Source organism: Micrasema longulum, unplaced genomic scaffold (assembly GCF_059751315.1).
Source record: "Micrasema longulum isolate JH-2025_06_02 unplaced genomic scaffold, ASM5975131v1 h1tg001873l, whole genome shotgun sequence".
NCBI classification, from domain to species: domain Eukaryota; kingdom Metazoa; phylum Arthropoda; class Insecta; order Trichoptera; family Brachycentridae; genus Micrasema; species Micrasema longulum.
The window spans coordinates 15,343-36,870 of NW_028279047.1; the positions used below are offsets into that span (position 1 = coordinate 15,343).

The 21,528-nt window shown below is 32.4% G+C and overlaps 1 protein-coding gene across 1 annotated transcript; it reads left to right on the forward strand.

Moving 5' to 3' along the window:
- Positions 1-291: 291 nt before the first annotated feature.
- LOC148273680 (uncharacterized) lies at positions 292-21,220 on the forward strand. The gene is made up of 13 exons (XM_088238355.1): positions 292-546; positions 1,792-1,924; positions 3,621-3,718; positions 5,107-5,348; positions 6,736-6,856; positions 8,071-8,187; positions 8,985-9,119; positions 10,733-10,858; positions 11,906-12,011; positions 12,959-13,061; positions 13,169-13,400; positions 14,868-15,032; positions 21,164-21,220. Exons 1-13 carry the CDS (start codon positions 481-483, stop codon positions 21,218-21,220), a joined length of 1,701 nt encoding a protein of 566 aa, XP_088094481.1. The 5' UTR covers positions 292-480.
- The last annotated feature ends 308 nt before the right edge of the window (positions 21,221-21,528 follow it).

A 21,528-nucleotide genomic window follows, 5' to 3' on the forward strand; every position in this document is an offset into this window, starting at 1 on the left:
CGATTTCAAAATTAAGTAGGTACATTGAGTGTGATTATCATTCTGCTATATTCCTCGTCGTAAATTAATCTCCCAAAACATTGTTATAACTTAAAAACCCACAGTCTCTCGGAGATAAAATGATTTACTTTTAATTTGGAATGAAAAAATGAACTTATAATGCCACAAATAATAACTGACTCTTGTTTCTCCTCACCTTATAAAAACACGAAATACCTTGACAACGAACAGCTGATCGCGTACTACCAAACAATCGAGTTACTATGGAAACAATCGACGCGCGCTAACTTCACATCAAACAATCAACGAAAAAACAACTTACCGGATAGTTTTTTTCTTCGAATACATTTTAGCCTCGGTGATTTTTTAAGTTGTGTCTGAATTTGAGCATTATTTACTCGCCGTTCACTGTCTTAAATTAATACAAATGCTTTTTACTTAAAATAACAAATTAATTTCAATTTATCATATTATCAAATCATGTCATATTTCAACCAAGGAAACTGTCAGCTGCACCCAAAATCTTCGAAAAATAGTCGTTTTCAAGTTAGTAAAGTTATTATTAGATTATCAAAAAGTTCTTATGTTATTTTATTAATATTATAAGTAATTCTATCGTGTTATTTCGGTATTTATATTAACATAACCTCATTCGCTTTAGTTCGTTTTTGTCCAACAGACCATTTTGAACGAAACTGAGTTAATAGCATAGAATTAAGAATAGTCCAGAAACTGCATACGCACATCAAACAGAGGGCGACTAAACTACTCATAAATGAGTAGGTTTACGTTTTGACCCATTAGGTTTCTTTGTAGACGTCGCTCAGTACGCAAATCCTGATTTGAATTCAACTATGCCGTGTTGTGTCCTTTTAAAGTGTAGAAATACTGCTAGGATCTTAAAGAAACAGGATGGTATCACATTTCACATTTCAGCAAATGCATTACTTAAAAATTGAATTATTTTTCCATCTGTCAGATTGTCGAAGAAACAAAATGGAAATTTCGTTAGTGTTGCTAGGTTCGTATTTTTTTTACCCTACTTTGCTCATCTAATGAGAGAACTAATGAAAATTGGACCTCGGATTAATCAACTCTGTGGTGGAAATTTGGCCGACATTATTTTTGAAACATCAAATATGATTTAACATTATATAAAAATATCTGTTTTATGTAAAATAAAATTTGTTTTATATTTTAAATTTTAAGTTCATTAATTCAATTACTCTTATTAAATGATCCTTTACTTATCTACTCTGTTGTGTCAATCAATATTTCCGCGTGCACAATAAAATTTTAGAGAAATTAACAGGTTGCTTTTTTTTTTTTACCTCACATTTGTGTTATGATTATATTTTTTCCCATCGTGCAACATTATGCGGTGACATCGCGAATGCGCGCAGCGAAAATGGGGCATAGTTGGGGGATTATTGGACACAATCCGATGAATTTTAATATGATTCTACGCTCCTTCCGGACTATTTTTAATTCTATGGATGGCACTTTTATAATTTTTTATTGAAAAATGACATTTCAAACTTAAAAATGTCATTTTTCAATAAACAATTATAAAAGCACCATCTATGAATAATTATTTTTATATTTTCGTTTAGAATCACCTTAAGTTGTGGTCATTATTTACGCCTATTTTGTAAAACAAACTATAAAGCTCTATTTCTGCTGATTTGTGTTTTGGTCTGTTGGATAAAAACGAACTGAAACTGTGTGTTTAAAAAACTTGTACCTGAGAAAATTACTTACTTACTTAAATTCTACTTGAATTTCCATTAGTTTATAGAAGAAGAGGATCTATCACTAGCAGTTGGTAAAGTAAGAAGACAACGAGCAAAAAAGAGGGATGAAACTGTTTGGACCAATTATTGCGCAAGTCAGATTGAGAAACTTTTTTTGCCGGATCCTAAAGGTATCATTTTCTTTATTTTAATTCATGTTCTTAACACCTTTTTTACTACTGCACATTCCATGACTAACTTAAAAAAAAAAACTTTAATTAAATATTACTAGTAAAGTCTGTTCATTACTACAAGAATTTCCAAATAAACAAACCAGCCGCGTGATATCCGACGGAGAATAGCCTATTTCACACATATTATCTAAATCTTAACGGCACGGTAAAATTATAGTGGATTGACATTTATTTGATTCGTTTGTACCTATTTAAATGTTTTTTTTTTTTTTAAATAAAACTCCATAGTTAATGATGTTAATAAAAATATAAATAAAACACCTCGGTTAATATATTGCTTAGGAAAATAAAATATTTGCGTTCTTATAATTTACCTAAATATTTCAATTTTGAGGACCATTTTCAACGAGGTGTAAATAACTCACTATTAGAAAATAGAAATCAAGTAATGGTATAGTGTGGTTCGAACCTCGGACCTCTGATCCGTGAGTCCACAACACTAGCCACGGGACCACAACCCGATTAAATACCATAAGTAGTAAAACTTAACAAAAGAGATTTAGATGATAATTCGATCAAAATCATTATTTAAATTTAGCGAGTACTCTCAGGTAAAAATCCTGCAAAAAGAAATCGACTGAAGATTAGTCAGTCTCATGGTGTACTGGTTATTGCGTTTGCCAGGCATTAAATAAATAAATAATTGCTAAACAATAAATATAAATCCACTGTATTGTATTTTATCATGCCGTGTAGATTTACGCCGTGGATGAAATGGGCTAATCATGCGATATCACGCAGTGGGCTCGCGGTTTGCACGTGGACAACGGTCCAGTCTCCGTGAATGTACGGTAGGTCCCAATGAATTTTATTTTTTTTGTATTACCATTAGAGAAAAGCCATAAGAAATCCAGCATATTAATGAGTTATTTTGTACTCTTTTAAATATATTATTTATCTATTCATTCATATTTTTTGCTTACAAACTATAATTAATAATAAAAATAATGTGACCTCACTGGGGTTTCCCGTGCCGAGGACACTTAACAATTTAGTTTTTTGAAATTACATTTGAGAATAAACAATTAAGACTAACTGAAAAAACCAACATAATTAACAAATATTCAGACAGTTTTAAAAACAAGGCATTTATGTACATCTATATTATTTATATTATAAAACACACAATGAAAATAACAAAAACCTAACATAAGCTATACAGTTGTGGAGCAGTTGATTCAGTATTGGTATTGGTATTAAATCACATACAATAGAGTTTAATAAGTAAATATTTTTTTTAATGCATTTTTAATGATTTTTTTGATGAAGTCAGTCATTAGGAAATTTATCTGAATATAAAAGACAAATATTTTCAGGCATTGCCTGGTGTGTAGGTGAAATAACTCAGTCAGATGACTTTCACCCGCATCAATATAGGTTTCAGCTCTTCAGATGTTCAAAGACGAATGTTACAGATTATGTCAGGCGGCCACATAAACAAGCCAATGACAGGTCACTGGCCTGCTCCATTCCCTTTTCTAAAATGGTTTCCATCTCTGTTGTAGTGTTGTAATATGTTAATCTTAGTAACTCCCCGAAAGTGAAATCCTGTCCTTGTCTGCGAACGTTTACACAAACTCAAAAATGGTTTATTTTTGCATGTTTTTTACAATTTTAATTAAATTAATTTCAGAAAACTGTACATCTGACAAAACAGAATTGGACATTAATATTACAAATTTTGAAGAAGACCATTTTACTAAATCTAACAGTGACGATGAAGCTTCAAAGGTAATTGTCTTTTTTTTTTTAAATCATTTAATTTTAAAAATATTATAATTTTCAAGAGTTCTATATTGGTATTGACTCTTCGTAGGACCTCTGAGTCCGTCACCATTTCAGTTCATGATATGCGAAGCATTCTGCGGTAGAACCACAGTTTGAATGCTTCAAACCGGTTCATGGTTCACTTTTAAGGTTCACGTTTCTGAACCATATAAAAGAGCCGACCACACAGCACTTGATCATTCTTTGACGCAGTTTAAAAATGAATATTATTGTCACAAAAGAGTGACCTCATCTTGTGAAGGTGGAAAGTGCTGATTCAATTCAGCATTTAATCTCCATATCTGGGTCGAGTGACTTGGTAATCATACTGCCAAGGTATTTAAATTTATCAACTCAATATTTTGACCATTGAGTTGCAGGGAGAATCCAGAATGATCCAATCTCACGAAAGTTATCCATTTTGTCTTTTTATGGTGGGCTTTTAATTTTTCTATATAACTTCTCCGACAGAATCGCACTTCCCCTGGGAGAGCATTTCATGCCATAGGGCTTTCGACACGCCATCACCAAATTTAGTGCGCTGCTTGCTTATAAGCAATACCTATAGGTATAATGACGTTTTTTATCACTGTGATGTAGCTTATCTAAGCGTAGACAGACCGTCAGCTAGTTCATCAACTACAAGTTATTATAGTACCTTTTAAAATGACTCTTGAATTTATTATGACTATTTTTTTATCTCTATGAAACTTGTCTATATCTCTACAAATTTTGTCTTTTTTAATATGATTTTAATAGTGTCAAAAATAGCCACTTGATTGCTTTGCTGGCTGCCAACTCTCGTTCCATCTGTGTCCTTTTGTTTATACATGAAATGCCGTAAACTGCCATTAACTTTGTGAAACTTGTCTTTATTTCTTTATTATATCTAAAAAACTTCTCTTTACCCTTTTGAAACTTGTCTTTATTTCTATGAAGCTTGTTTTTATCTCCATAAACCGACTGCAGCAATATTATATTGGAGAATATTTGTTCTTCTTAATTATTTAGGAATAAACTTAGAAAACCAAGTTATGTTTCAAATATTTATTTTATTGATATCAGTAAAATAAATAGTGGAGACAGACTCTGATTCTCAAAGTGTGTTCCTTGTTAATTGAGAGGAAGAAGTGTTCTCCTGTAAAGTATTGTTTTGTCAGTTATGATGTTATGGCGATTGTGGGTTGATATTAATCAAACTTGTCAGTGTCTCTATGGTCATTATCTTTATAAAACTTTTCTATTACTTGTCAAACTTTTTTAACTCTATAAATTGTTTTTTTATTTTAATGGTTCTTGTCTTTTTTGTCTTGATACCTCTATTTATTATGAACCTTGTGTTTTGATTCCAGTTCAAAACGGATGAAGAAAATAAAGATCCAAAACATTTTTCGCAAATCAGGACCGATGAAGAATTTGCCACCAACATGAGTGAGTATTTGATGAGGGCAAACAAAAAGAAGGCTTTAGGGTATTCCAACATCACTCTCGTGTCATCTCACAGAGCCGAAACATCTGGAGATGGAAATGTTGACCCAACTGAGAAGTTGAAAGCGATCAGATTGAAATTGAAACAAGTGTTAGAACTTATTGGGTGAGTATTTTTTACACACATTTAATGGACTGTTTTTTTTTTTTACATATTTAATAAATTTTTACAATCTGATAGAATTAGATATTTTCCACTAGAATATAAACAAGACTTATTGTTTTATTTTTATTTTATTTTATTTGGGAAACCATCAGTTCTACATACATATTTATAGTAAACAAACAGATATAGTGTATAAACTTAGAACCAATAACAGATTTCCACAAAGTCTACAAAGTTAGTAAAGAAAATAATAATACACATTATACAAATACATATAAGTTTATACATATAAAAATGTTATTTTCATGTATATATTTTTTAATAATCAAAGAAAATACATTTTTTAAAAGAACAGTAAGTTATTGTAAATTGGGCGGGATTATGACAAGGATGCATGAAGAGAGGATAAGAAGGGGAAGGGAGATGTACATATTTATTATTATAATGTCTACTAATTTATAAAATGCATTTTTAGTGTCAATTTTAAATCTGGCAGAGTGATGTTTGTGTAGTCTGTGTTTAAATTTTGTATTGTACACTGAAAAAGTCCTACAAAAAAAAGTATTTTTAACATACAATGTTTTACTTATTAATACATGAAACAGATGGTACCGTCTACAAATCTTGGCTGGCACATGTATTATTATTAAACTAACTAATTCTGCACAGTCAACTATTCCTGTCATAATTTCGTGAAGCAGTAGTTGGTCCGTACACACTCTGCGGTACTGTAGAGAAGTGATTCCATGGTAGGTGGAGGCAGCGAGAGTTGATACATAAGAAACACCGGTTTTGTATTTTAGGCACTTTATAAATTTGTTCTGAATATTTTCTCTTCTTGTTATATATATGGCATTCTGGGGATTCCATATCATTATATTATATTATTGTTTTCAAAAATCGGGCTGTGGTCCTGTGGCTAGTGTCTCGGAATCATGGACCAAAGGTCTGTGGTTCGAATCCCACTCTACCCCAACTTGATTCCATTTTCTAATAGTGAGTTATTTACAACTCGTTGAAAATGGCCCTCAAAATGAAATATTTGTGTAAATCATAAAAACGCAAATATTTCTTTTCTTAAAAAATATAAAAATATATCTATTTATCTTGATCAAATCATTAAAACACTAAAGATATTGTTGATAAAATTTAATTTGATGTCAATTTGCTTTCCACACACCACATTTAAGGACTTAAGTTGGAAAAGTGCATCTTTGCCGAACGAGAAAAGCTTCCCGAAACACCTCTCCGTATTCTGATAGTCTTGGCATCTGTGTGCATAAAGAAGATACAGAAGGACATTATAATTACTTAATTAAATTCAGGAAAAAAGAGAAGTACATTCTTCACCAACTTCGATTGGATGACAGTTTATTTTATGTTTTAGATCTAATTTGAATACTTTCCGAGTACCAGATGATTCAGTGGAGGTGGCTCAAATTCAGAAGAAAGCTACCGAGTTCTGTGCCAGGTTCTCAAGAAATCACCTGTACCAAGTTGGAAGACATGTTAGTATGAAATAAAATTCGCTTGTCTATCGTCTAATTATATACCTAATAAAAAAACTACATTAATGTGAAATGCAACTACGATCAAAAACTGAAAATAAAAGAAACATAAATAGTACTTGCGCAAGAACAACAAAACATCTCAACTGATAAGGTGTCTTTTTATCATAATTAAATCCTACAAAAAATTTGTTGACAATTTTTTTAATTACTTCAAAACACCTTATAGAATTGTACAAAACCACAAAAAAACAAATCATTTTTAACTGTCGGTACGTTCATATTCAAATATTCACTGTTCTTCCTATCGGCATGAACAGAGGCAGGTTAGTTCTGGAAGCCGAGAGGTAAAATGGTATGTGCTGATGCTGTCAGAGATATCAGTCTGGAAACCCAAAAAGTTTTTTGCTTTGAAAGATGCACTTATTGTTTAAAAGTAAATTACACAGTCTGGATGAAATAATCAACAAAAAATAATTCAATCTGTTTCTTTTTTGGGTTATTCTGTGTGTTTTGGATTTGTTCCGACGTTTCGGCTACCATTACCTTCAGGGTAAACTGAGTTTTTTAATAAAAATGTATGTGTTTATGTACCAGTAATTTGTACCCTGACGCAGGTGGCAGTAGGCATATTTCTATTAATTTGTGTAGTATGTAGTGCTTAGAACCATGTTGAGTTTAATTTACGCCCGTCATTTTTGTTTATGTTATTTGGGTGTCTGTGTATTTCAATTGCCTCTTTTATTATTCGTGCACTGTAATTACTGGGTTTATGTAAAAAAATTGTTTCGAAGGTGAAAAAATGTCCGGTGTCTATAAAGTGTTCCGCTATTGCCTACTGCCGACTGTGACACGGTACAAATTACTAGTCCATAAACACATACTTTTTTCTACAAAACACACAGTTTACCTGAAGATGGCTCCAGCAATGGTAGCCGAAACATCGGAACAAATCCAACACACGCGGTATCACCCAAAAAAGAAACATATTGACAACAGTGACCGTGAAAACCTTTGCACCTATTGAATGAAATATTTAGTCTAAAATGTTATGTCTCTTCATCTAATTCATACAGCAACCAGTCTTATAATGTATATTTGCTGGCAACTAATTGTTATTTTAAGATTATAAGTAATTGAAGCTTCCGAGCCATAGACAACCGGTTTACCATTGATATTTATTTTTATTTATGTGTATATTTTTTTCATTACAGTTGAATGAAATCACCAAAACCCTCAATTATTGTCTTCCATACAATCAATGGAAACAAAATGCTGCGCAGTCCAAAAGTGTCATCACTTTACACCAACTCCTCTTCCAAGCATATTTGGTAAAGTTCCTATTTTCATTTCACAACATACACTATATTCATAATCATCTTTTTCATTCTGCATTGTGCAATGCAATAGTATACCAATTACCGAGTATTTTAAGCATTTATAGAAAGTAAGATAATCAGACTTTGCTTCAGATGGTAAACCACGAAATACTAATGACGTATCGTCGACAGCAGTCCATCATGGCATAACTTATATTTTACCACTTTTTTAAGAATTTAAAATCTTTTTTGTCTTTATGCGTGCTCAGTAAAATTATATATTTTTCTATATTTTTGAACCAAAAGTGTCATTTGTTTTTTTTTTGTACACGTTTAAGTTTCGGTGTATTTAAAAATTCCACTTTACTCTTATTGGTTTGCTTTTCAAATTAAACTCAAATTCAAAAAAGCAAATTAATTATTATTTACTTACATTTTTTGGTTCGTGTACCTGCACACAAATCTGGATTTTCTCCCAAGACGGGAGTAGGTATATATTTTTATTTATATCCCTACAGAGATGAGGTTCTTGATTAGTAGCATATATACAAAAACCAAAAATGTTACCTGGTGTGGATATTCGCTAAATAAGCGTAATGGGGAATGTTGTAGTACCTACATAAAGTGGCCACTTAACCCAGCCAATGACAGGTCATAAGCCCTGTAAACGCTCGAATATCCATAATCCTGAATCTTGAATTTGAAAAAATTCTACCTCATCTCTGTAGGGATATAAATAAAAATATTATTTACTTACATCTTGTTTTAATCGATTAATTATTCAGATTGTAATCCTGTTATTTTTCTAGATGTTCCAACGCCATATGCGTATAGTGTGGGGATTCGGAGGCACACAGGAGAAATTGCACACTCTTCTTCAGCTGACTCTAGAGATCAACAGAGTCTGTGTTTCTCATCAGGATCCTACGGATGCATCTTATGCTGTGAGATTTTTATATTATCTAAACCCTTACATTATTTATTTATTGAACACTTTATATACATATACAATTTATATACTTATGACGGCGGGCATATTGTCTTAAGGCAATTTTTTCTACCTACCTTTGGGTTCGCCGAACGGTTTTCCATTCAGTTTGAGAAAGTTACAAGTACATAGACATGTTGAATCTTACGATTTTATACTAAATTAAAAACAAAGATTAACTAAAAAATATTTTGAAAAATAACACTATACCATGAAGAGAGGAGAGGGGATGGGAAGGAAAGAAGAAGGATAAAGGAACTACTTCAATATTTAGATAGTGACATTTCAATCTTGACTGAAATGTAAATAAAGAAGGGACGTCTCTAGCATTAGTGTGTAGATTATTCCACAATCGAGCAGCTACTACTGTGAAAGAGGAGGCAAGAAAATTAGAGCAATGAAGTGGTATTAAAAGGGTTCTCTTGTTACTAGAACGGAGAGATAGTCAGTGTTGTGATAGAGGTTGGAATCGCTCTCTCAGATAAACAGGCGAAGTGGGATTATTTTAAATATTGTGAAGATGTGATAGAATGTGAATGTTTCTTCTATGCCTCACACTGAGCCAGTGTAGTTGCGTGCGATATTCGGTTATGTGGTCGAATTTGCAAATATCAAAGATATAACGTATACAAACATTCTGCAATCGTTTCAACTTATCGAATAATTCAGAGTTAGCATCTGGATAACATACATCTGCATAATCAAGGAGTGGAAGAATAAGCTCTGGACAAATGTTCGCTTAACATTAATTGGCAAGAAATTCTGTAATCTTTTAAGTGAGTGCAAACTGCTATAAAGTTTATGACTAACTTCTTTAACCTGATAGTGCCACCCTAATTGTTTATGAATGATAATGCCTAAGTTTTTTACTAAAGTCATGAATGGAATTTCTGTACCATCTATTTTGAAAAAAGGTGTGGAAAAATTCACTTTTTAATAATTTTTTTACTACCAACATATTATATTGTATTTTCTTTTAAATATTTTTTTCTTCAATGGAAACTACTCTACGACTTAATCAACATCTTATTACAACAAAATTATGACTATTATTGGTGTCAAGATACAAATTATATACAATTAATTTTTTTAAACATTCGTTATAGTTGATGCCAATTCCCTTATTTTATTTATTAACCAAGTTACTTATTTTCAGTAGATTCCATTTTATAGTTTCTATTTTACAATAATTCACAATAATTAAATAGCACAATAACTTAGTACTGGTCAGAGCTACATAAGCTGACATCTATTGTGACGAGTCCCAGTAAATTAGATCTCATCCTCTAAGCCTAGGTTTTTAAAGAGCCTGGCTACTGAGTAAAATGCGAGTGTTCTCATATTGCTAAATCTCCCCCTTCAAGCCCGGGTCCTTAAAGTATCAAGCTATTAGATAGGGTCGAGCGCTTTAAAATCCTCAGGTTTAATCAGTGATCCCCCGGCTACTTTTGTGATATAAAGCGTACAAACATAATAGTTGGTGCATTAAGTTAATTAAAATAAAATATAATTTGTTTACTCTAATCAATTAAGTGTGGTCTTGTTGCCATTCCGGTATTTTGATTTCAGGAATTGGAAAACATTTGCCAAAAACTCATCGAGTCCTTGAATGAAATCCCAGATGACAACAACTCGACACATTCTGTGTCTATAGTGGAATATCAGGTTCTGTCCCCAGCAGTTGCACCAAGAAAGGTAAATAAATAAAAGACAATATAACACAAAATATTGATTCTTTTTTGAAATAATCTTTCCGTTTCTTTGCCTAATTTTAAATTAAAGATGTTTAATAAAATAATTAAAACCATTTTGTTTTTAACCACTTTTTTTCTTCTTCTACCGACCGGTTCCAAAGTTTTACTAGCTTCTTTATCAAGGTTTACTTGATCTAAGCGTTAGACGCCTGTCAGCTAGTTCATCTGGAATGCATAGTTCCCTTAGATATTCCGGAGCAGAGTTGTGCAGTGACTTATACATAAGCCAACAGAGTTTGTATTCGACCCTCTGTGGAAAACGTAGCCAGTGTAGTTCCCGAAATAGTGGAGTGATATGACTGAACTAAGAGATTTCGAAAATAAGTCCCGCTGCGGCATTCAATACAGATTGTAGATTGTTGTTAACATGTTATCATTCATAATTTTAACGCAACATGTTTGGCCTTGACAGTTGTGATGTCAAGATTCGTGACAATGTTCTATTTAAATTTAAGCGGTCACAAACAAAGGTTGAAATTTGACCGAATCGTGACGTGACCAATGCAATGGGAATTTAAAATGATAAAATTTGAAATCATTTTTTGTGCTACTAATAAATACGAAAAAAATAATTTTTTGCTCAACAGTATATACCCTTCTTCTTCAGCTTTCTGTCCTCCACTGCTGGATATAGGCCTCTTCCATATCCTTCCATTTCTTTCAGTCGGTTGCTGCTTGCAGCCAATTTTTACCTCACACAGCGTCTATGTCGTCATTAATTTTTAATTGTAAAAAAAAACCTGATATATCCCTATCATGGTGCTCATTTAGTTATTTGATTAAGTGGATTATTAGAAAGTTATAATATCATTAAAAAGTTCCTTGTGAAGATCCAAAAAAGCAAATAAGATGTAATTTGTAAAATATTGAATATATATTTTATGTTTTGATAAATGTCTTCTATGCATGGTTAGAATCATTTGCTATCAAAGATTTTTTTTATGGGCTCAGATTTTATGTGTTAAAATGTTTGTTTGTATTCCTGTAGGTGAAATCAGCCGACAGCAGAATCTATTATAGTGGCTATAACGAACAAAATATTAAGTTATCAAGTCAGAATCCAGTTAGAAAAAGAATTGAGAGTACTATGTCAGGTTTGCACATATTTAATTTCAACCATTTCCAAAATTCTATGCCCTTTCTTGTCTGGCTGTATTCACAATTAATATTGATCTGCATGTTAGTTATAAGCAGAAATTAAATTCTGTCTTTTTTTCATTTGGAAAATCATTCATTACAATATGAAGGGTACACAGACAAAATGGGCTAGTTTGATTTTCATGATAAATATGCCATTATTTTTCTTCTGAATGAATTCTGTAGAACGGCATATTTGGAACTAACTAAATGTGGCTTTTTGTCCTATAAATTATAGGAAAAACATAGTCACAGCTGGCAAAACACAATGAAAAATGCGATGGTTCAGTCTGTTCAAGGAAGGAGTTTTTATGTGGATTTTTTTCTTCTTTTTTTCTATGCTTCTGTGTAAAAATATGTTTTGCATTAATTAAATTTAAAACCGATTTGATCAAAAATACCTTTTGTACTAATATGACCTGGAATTTGTATAAAAAAACAAGTTTAGCTCAATTATTCATAATATTTATTTTATACCCTTCAACGTAATCAAATCGCCATTAATATGTTCATACATCCAGGTCTCCACCCGCAACTATACGCTGAACGATAGTGACAGATTTGCTATGACCTTTTTAATGAAAATTGATCAAAATTTGCTAAATGGTCGTTTACACAGCTGCCACAGTCCTACCAAGATTAAGATGATTAAAAAATACCAATATCTTGAGCGCAGTTCTTTTAAATCACAAATTCCGGGTCATATGTGAACATAACAGTATGAATCCAGTATTCCACAAACAAGATTTTTATTATTATTTTTGCTCTCTTGTTAAATTCATTGCTTATTGATGAGCCCATGTTTGTCGTGTTCCCTTCGTTTATTGAGTACTTTGTTTAAAATATGGTAAATCCATTTTTGTCATCAGAAACTTATTTTCTATAAAATAATTGTTTCTTTTAGGAGATCGATATTCAATGTATAGAACTAAGCCACTTTCCAAAATGATCAACCAAAATAAGCATTGGAACCCGGGACCGCACAAAAGCAAAAGCACAACGAGAATGTAAGCTTCGACATCTTCTAATTAAATTTTATCTCATCATCCGTGAGTTTATTCACTCATGTTTAAATTTCAAAATAAATTTGAACAACGTTTTAAATAATTTGCAGTCAGACGAATCAGAATAAAGGCTGGCTAAAGACGGATCATATCTTTACGCCGAACAAGCCACTCACTTACAGGAAGTTTGGTAGAAATGTGTGCACCGATCAGTACAACTCTGCCAACACCAACACTCCAAAACAGACGAACAGCGCCCAGCACAGTAAACGGCAGAAATATAAACCACACAATGATATGGAAATCAAAATCACAACTAAACCTAACTCTGTTTGTGATCAAGTAAGTATGTAGCAGCAGTTAGCTAGGTCACATGGTGCAAATACCTCCTGAGAGCCTTGCCTATTTTACAATGAGCATCGGGTTCTTGGCATCCTTGACATTTGTCGTCATCTCATGTCAGAACTTGGGGAGACCCACCTAACTTGGATGTTCTTTGTCAACACCATATGCTTCAACTAAGAAGCAATCATGGAATAACTGTAATGATAAAAGTTGATACAATTTCTTTATTTCCTTATTTATAATTTCTTGAAAATTTGTACAGATTTAAAGCTATTAAGCAATGAATTATGTTTTAGATTATATGCAGTTGCCGGAGGTAAATAATAGACATTGGGCTTAAGAAAGAGACTGTCCGCCGTAATCAGCTAACTTCGGCTTCTCTGTCATTCGTCCTTGTCGATTAGTGCGACAGAGACAACATTCTACAAAGCCAAAGTTAGCCGATTGTGGCAGACAGTCTCTTTCTTAAGCCCGTTGTCTGTTACTTACTGCCGGCTACTGCACATATCTTTCTAAGATTCTTGACAACCCAAAAACAATTATTGTTTTTTTTTTTATAAAACATCTTAGCTAATAATTCATCATTCCTCTCTCCATACCTAATGGTGCATAAGGCACTACATTGGTATAGGTAACAATGGCAGCGTCAATATCATTACTTTTATTACAAGACCATAAGATGATCAGTCTTATGTGATAGGTACCAGTCCAGAGACCAGTTTTTTAAATAAATATTTAATGTTAACCTTGTCGGGAATTGAATCCGAGTCTGACCATTAGACCACGAGGTGGACTAAGACTATTGATTTTATTGCAATTCTTAATTTATTTATTACCTTCATTCTTCTTCTAGTTTCAATCCTCTGGATTGGTTTCTAACAAAGCTCTGCATCTCTTTTGTCACTCTGGTCTGCCTTGTATGGCTCTTCATTAGGAAATCGTAAAACTAAACCAAAATATTTCATTGATATCATAGTTTTTATAATAGTAATGTTGTTTTATGTGAGGTTCATAGTCTATTGATCCATGAAATATAGATCGACGACCGACGAAGCAAGTCAACATTTTATATTGAATATTGAATACAAGACTAACAGTATTGCACATAATGACGAGAGCAACGTCTTGCAGTATGTTAACATCATTCCTACCGACATCGTTGTGCGACATAATTCAAACCATTATTTAATCTCCATATAATAAATACACATTAAACAGCAACCTCGTGTCTTCTGTCAAACTCTTACTGGAGTAGGAGCTCCAACCCTCAGCAATTTAATTCTTATATATGTATATAAATCATTGGTCTGCCATGAACTCTTTTCGTGGCTCTTTTCTTACTTACTTTTAATTTAAGCAAATCTCTGGGTACACTACCCCCATTGCCCTAAGTAATCTTATTGGTCTGCTTTTTTAAGGGCTAAGTTGCACTTTAACATATTTTTATTTTATTATTATTTTTAGGACAATGATAACGCAACGGATAGGATATGCTTCCCCAAAAATTTGGACTTCAAAACAATCCATGAACCAGCGGCAACTGCCACATGTTCCCATTTTGATGACAAAGATCTGGTCAACGTGTTGATTCCCCTCTTGTCAAAACACTTCCAGAAGATCCACCCCGATGTAAGTGATTTTAATTTATTTTCTTAGACCTTAATGTCAAAGACATTTACAAACTGACTGAAATAATCCCATTTTTGGTCGTACTATATTATGAGATTTCAAGAACACTGCTTCAAATAAACTATAAATAACAATTCTTTTACTTATTATATTGGCTATACTTTCAACTGTTATGTCCACCGATATAATACATACTAAGTACGGCTCAAGGTCTTTGCTGCGCCTTGCTTTTAGTGAATACAACAGGCTATCGGACTGCTACAGTATATCAAAAAATGAGAGAGAGAAAAATTAATGAGAGTCTCAAACAATACTTCTTGAAGCCTTATGTGGAAGGAAATATTTTATCATAAGTGTTTTTTTCCCTTCATCTGTTATAATACATTTTTCTTTTCCTAAATGTCGAAATGGTGGTGTCTATTTATGAATTTATTTATTTGTAATATTACTTCAGTGTTATGTATCACATACTTTACCTTTTACATTACTATATTCTGTCCCGAAATGAGTTGCACGTAACTCCTGGGAGTATTTTTTTTGTATGGAATTATAAATTAAAAATCTTAGTATAATTTTTTAAGCGAATTTCGCATTTAAGTTCCACATGATTATATTTGTACTTTGAAACTCTAGATATTTCAATAATACTATAGCAATTCGCACATTGTATTATACGCAAGTCCGCAGCATACTAGAATACTGTTCCATCATTTGGGAGCCTTCTGAGTCAAACCACATCCTTGAAATAGAGAAGGTTCAAAGGTGATTTTTGCGATACTTATGTCTTAAAGAAAATGGTAACTATCCATTCTTGTATCCATCATTATTTCTAGTAGGGATGTTGGATTACAACACCCTCGAATCTTGTTGTCAAATTTTTCTCGTCAAACATTTCTACGAGCTGATTTCTAAAAGTATATATCTGTACCTCAGAGGAGACGGATGCAAATCCATACTTCAAATGTTCAACAATGGCCTAAAGAATCTACTTTCTCTAAGTGATTTATAATAATTCAGAACATTAATTTGTATTTTCAGTATCTCAGTACGTTGGTTCTTTCATTATAAGACTTACATTTCTTCAAAATCAATGGACATGATCATAAACTGGATACAAAATCGAAATGTCGTTTCATCAAATTCTGGATTTGCATCCGTCTGCCTCTGAGGTACAGATATAATCCAAATATCCTGAAAGAGATCAGTTTGTATGTTCCCAATAATTATACTAGAACGAGATCTCATGCACTATTGTACACACCCAAAAGCGGTACAAATGCTAGTTCGCTTGCTGAATATGCCTTCTGCGGATAATATGGATCTGTTTTTCTGTACATATTGGCAGTTTAGCAGTTATCTGCTTTCTATTCATTAACTTCTAACTTATATTTACAGTCTGCATTACCAACCAGCCCGTAAAGTAATGCAGACTACAATTGTCGAATAAATATCAGTAAATCACTTACACGATGCCAATAATTTGTTGACATATTGAATTTTAAAATAAAACAAACCAGATTCGTTAAATATAATTTATTCGCTCATTAAAGTTTTTGGTATTAAAGGTTACATTTTCTCCAATATATATTTAAGCAAAAATATAAACAATATGTAATAAAATAATTACTTTAAATTTGTGCAACGCTTAACTATCAACACACAGATACTCGGAGGTAATCTCTCTCGTACAAGCAAGGCGCGTGTTATATTAAAAGTAATTACATGAAGAAGTACAATAAATATGTTTGTTTATAATATTAATAAAGGTATACTTGTTCAGCCTCTCCTGCACTCTCTCTCCGTCACATGTGCTGTTGGCTTCTTTCTTCACTTGCAGTTAGCGCAATACGCCTTCGCGTTGTTCACTTTGAATTTGGCGTCGGTCGGGATGGGCTTGGAGCACTTCTGCAAATTGACAAAGAATTCATTATTATCACCCTCTTATCCATTATGTTACTTTTGCGATCATTTTTTGTTACATGAAGGTAAGGCGATCAGTCTAGCACTTCAAGAGAGACAAGCATCAATATATTGATGCTGTAATTTTTTATTTTTTTTATCATTTTCCAAACATACATATAATGCAATTTATTATAGAAATAAAAGACGAGTGATACTTAAATCCACAAATTTGGAATATCTAGTGACCGGTTTCATAGCTTTCGCGACTGGTATCTTTTTTAAGAAATTCCATGTATTTATACAAAACAGAGGTAAGGTAACAAAAGTATCAATACATATAATCTATATATATATATATACAATACTTAAACTCATTAGAAATATCATTATATTAAGTCATTAGTTAACCTGAAACACTTTGTTAATGATCCTTAAGACAAAATAATTCAATTTACTCTCATAATTTTGAATTCTCTATCCTCACCTCTGTTTTGTATAAATACATTGAATTTCTGAACATACCTAATTCCTGTGCAACGAGCTCTTATTGATTATCATAAAATGAATTATCGCCAAGTTAGTGCTTTATCTATTTTGTAAATATAAAAGGCAATGTTCGTGTGTGTCCTCGATGCACTGAATAACTACTGGGCCGATTTACGTGCGGTTTTCAGCGAAACGTAGATCTTTGCCACGAGCGTGTTTATAGCTATTAATATCTTCAATAGAAAAGTAAGTAGAAAAAAAATTAGGAGCGTGAATGTTTGTTTTTATCCATCACCAGGGTTGCATTCGACGAGAATGCATATATAATAAAAATTGGGAAGATGTTATTTTTAGTGTATAAAAAAAGTTTGATTTTGAATGTTTCCAAAAAACATTAGTTTTTTATGGATCCCAATAAGATTATTTCCATAGATTCCTAATAAATACATATTGATTACTTTTTACTGAATTTTTGGTAATAATAAAATAATATTAACTGATATGACTAATATTGCATTCCTTCATCAAGTGCACCCCTGTTGGTGAGAAGAACACAGTTTGAGATATGCAAAAATAATCCTATATTTGAAAATGAATAATTTTTTGTTTTGTAATTCTTTGGAAATATTGACTTTAATTAGGTACCTAGGTACTTGTTAATGGTTAAATTCCAAAACATAAAATAATTTATTTTCAAATATAGAATTCTTTTTGCAAACGTCAAACTCTGGACTTCTCACCAACAGGGGTGCACTTTATTCATGAATGCGATTTTCAAAAATGTGTTGAATATCGGTTGATATTGTTTTAGTATTACTAAAAATCCGGTTAAAAGAAATAAATGGTTAGAAATTAGGAATCATAATAAGAAAAAGGTTATAGAAAATAATCTGATTGAGATTCATAAAAACGAATGTTTTTTGTAAACATTCAAAAATAATTTTTTTTAAACACAAAATAAACAACATCCTTCCGTTTTTTTGCATATGCATTCTCGCTGAATGCAACCCTGGTAGGTCGATGAAAGAAAGATGAATGCTCTTAACTTTTTTTTTACAGATTAGATTGAAAATTTTATTATCTGCGAACACGCGAAGCGCAAAGATCTACATTTCGCTGAAAACCGCAAGTTTATATATATATATACCTGCGGCTATAGTATAAAGATATGTGGTTTCCTCACCTCACACTTGAAGCAGTCGGGGTGCCACTTGGTCTCTAAGGCCATAACAGCCTTGCCGGAGATGGGCTCGTGGCAGCCGCTGCAGATGGGGGCGAACAGTCGCGTGTTGCACGGCAGGCAGTAGGGCTTGCCCTCCTTCTCCATGAAGGATGCGGCCCCCAGGGGCTTGCGACATCCGGTGCAGCACCAGTGCTCCTCGTGCCATGTCTTGTCCTGAGCCTTCACTACTTTCTGCAACCCCGATACAAATAGATTATTTAATAAGTATTGTCAGACCAATGCCAATGAGGAAGCTCGGTTGTTTTGTTTAAATATATGTACTATCGAAGTTAACAAAAAAAAAGAAATTATTTTTATGCATCCTACAATCAACATTTTTTATAGCTTTGTGATTTTGAAAATCCCCACTGAGACTTCAAAACTACACCGCCTGTGCAGTGTGCAGTGATGGGATTATTATGTTTTTCATAATTTTAGATTTAAAAGTTAATTAACAATAATGTTACAGAGTTGCACAGAACAACTGCGCTATGAAAAAGACGCTAGAAAAAGAAAATGGCGCTAGATTTTTTATCGCATTTGTTTATGTATTAAATTTTTCTATCTCATTCTGGTCCTGTGGGGGACCAAACAAGTTATGGAAAGGAAAAAAGTCGGGTTGTGGTCTAGTTGTGGCTAGTGTCTCGGACTCACAGACCAAAGGTCCGTGGTTCAAATCCCACTCTACCCCAACTTGATTCCATTTTCTAATAGCGAGTTATTTACAACTCGTTGAAAATGGCCCTCAAAATGAAATATTTGGGTAAATCATAAGAACGCAAATATTTCTTTTATCACAAAAAAAAAACATTATTTACTTGTACATTTTTTGAAGCGTACATCTTTCGCTATATTCTTTTTACTAAGTGCAACAACTTAACTGAATTTTTCCACTAATTTCAATTCACAATATTAATATTAATTAAATTAAATTTGATATTAACTAATATATAAACATTTTTTTTCATCATTTTCATTCAATTATCTATTGTATTGTTTTGGAATTTTAATGTTTGAATTAGGTCAGTTTTAAAAAAATACGCTTGGCATTATTCATGCAAACATGCTTGTGTGTTATATCAAAACTTGTGAGATATTTCATTCCAACTAATTTCTACAAAACTCATTGTAAATAGGTTAGTAAAGCATTTGTATAGGTAGTTAATTATTTTGACTAATTTTGCTCGGCTTACGCCATACAAATTTTTAAGAAAATCGCGCACGGTAAAATTAATGAAAATTAACAATTAACAATGACGAAACAAATAAATATTTTTTTTATCGGCATTATCTTTAGTATTCAGGAAATATTTTAAAGTTAATATGCTTATTCGTCTTTTAATAATTAAAAAACACAATTATTGTGTCTTTAATTAACACTTTTTTAGCATTTTTGCCCATATTTAGGCATGATTATCTGTGTTCACGTATTACATATAGAATAAATAGTTTGTTTTTAGTAAACTTTACATATTTTTCTTACCGTACATATTTTAAAACTTTAGTTAAACCCACAGTATACCTTGTTTGTCCATTTCGCGCCCTTAACCCTAATTTTGGCAATGTATCCTATAAGATACATAATATCTGTACCTTAGAGGATAAAACACAGGAGCCCACTTTTTGCCGTTTCGACAAGGACTGGATTCAACTCCCCGGGAGCTGTTAACATTTTGAAAAAAAAATGTTCAGGCGCTGCCCAGTATGCAGGTGAAATAATTCAATTAGATGAATCTCACCCGCGTAAATAAAGGTTTTAGCTTTTTAACTTCACAAACATCAACAGATGAAAGAATTGAAGGAATATATATGTTAATATATATGGGCAGAATGGTGAATGTTACACAGTGCGCAAAGTGGCCACTTAAACCAGCCAATGACAGGTCATAAGCCCCTGTAGATGCCTAGACTTCTATATTACCTTCTCTAAAATGTGCTTCATCTCTGTTGTAATATGTTAATATTAACAGCTCCGCGGGGAGTTGAATCCAGTCCTCGTCACAAAAATTTTGTCAAACTCAAAATATTGTTGAAATTATCTCATTTGGTTAAAAAGTTATCATATTTTGGAAATCGCACAATCACAAAATATTGATTACCGCGGTTTATATTTTAAGGTACAAATGTGATCTCATTTTTTATCATGAATTAAAACACGAGCAAAACAGCATTACCATATTCTTACTCCTTAATTGCATTATTACAATTCATGATAAACTTTGATTAAACCTAAAAGTATATTTTCGTTCTGCCTACATAAAGGTTAAAAGGCAAAGCATTGGGCATTAGAGAGGGCCGATGAGGTATAAAGTTTTTAAATTTTTTAGACATCAAAGTGAAAGGGGTCTAAAAGTTGCATTTTGGATCACAATGAACGTAAAAATTATTAAAAAAAATATTCCATATTACTTTTAGCCCTCAACCGAGGTTTGAAGTTTATCACCCTCTGAACATTTTGTAAATTATCTATATGATAAAAATATTTTTTTGTTAGTAAAGCTATAACTTAATCACATTACAGATTCGAAGACGTTTTAAAACTACCGAAATGCAAAAAGTGTACACTCCGCGGAACTGATTCCGTTGAGCGCCTGGCTAATATTGACGAAAACAATGGCTCATTAAAATAATGCTACCCATTTATTACAAAACAAACTGCTGCTCACGCCCTTAGATGCTTATTTAATAAGGTTTAATGCTCATTATAAAATTTAAATGGACTGATTTTCTTACTTAAATACGAAATGACAGCCGGTTTAGCAAAAAACGACCTTTTCGAAAACTTCAAGCTCCGGTTGAGGGCTAAAAGTAGTATCGAATATTTTTTTGGATATTTTTTGCATTCCGTGTAATCTAAAAGGCAAATTTTTGAGACCCCTTTCATTT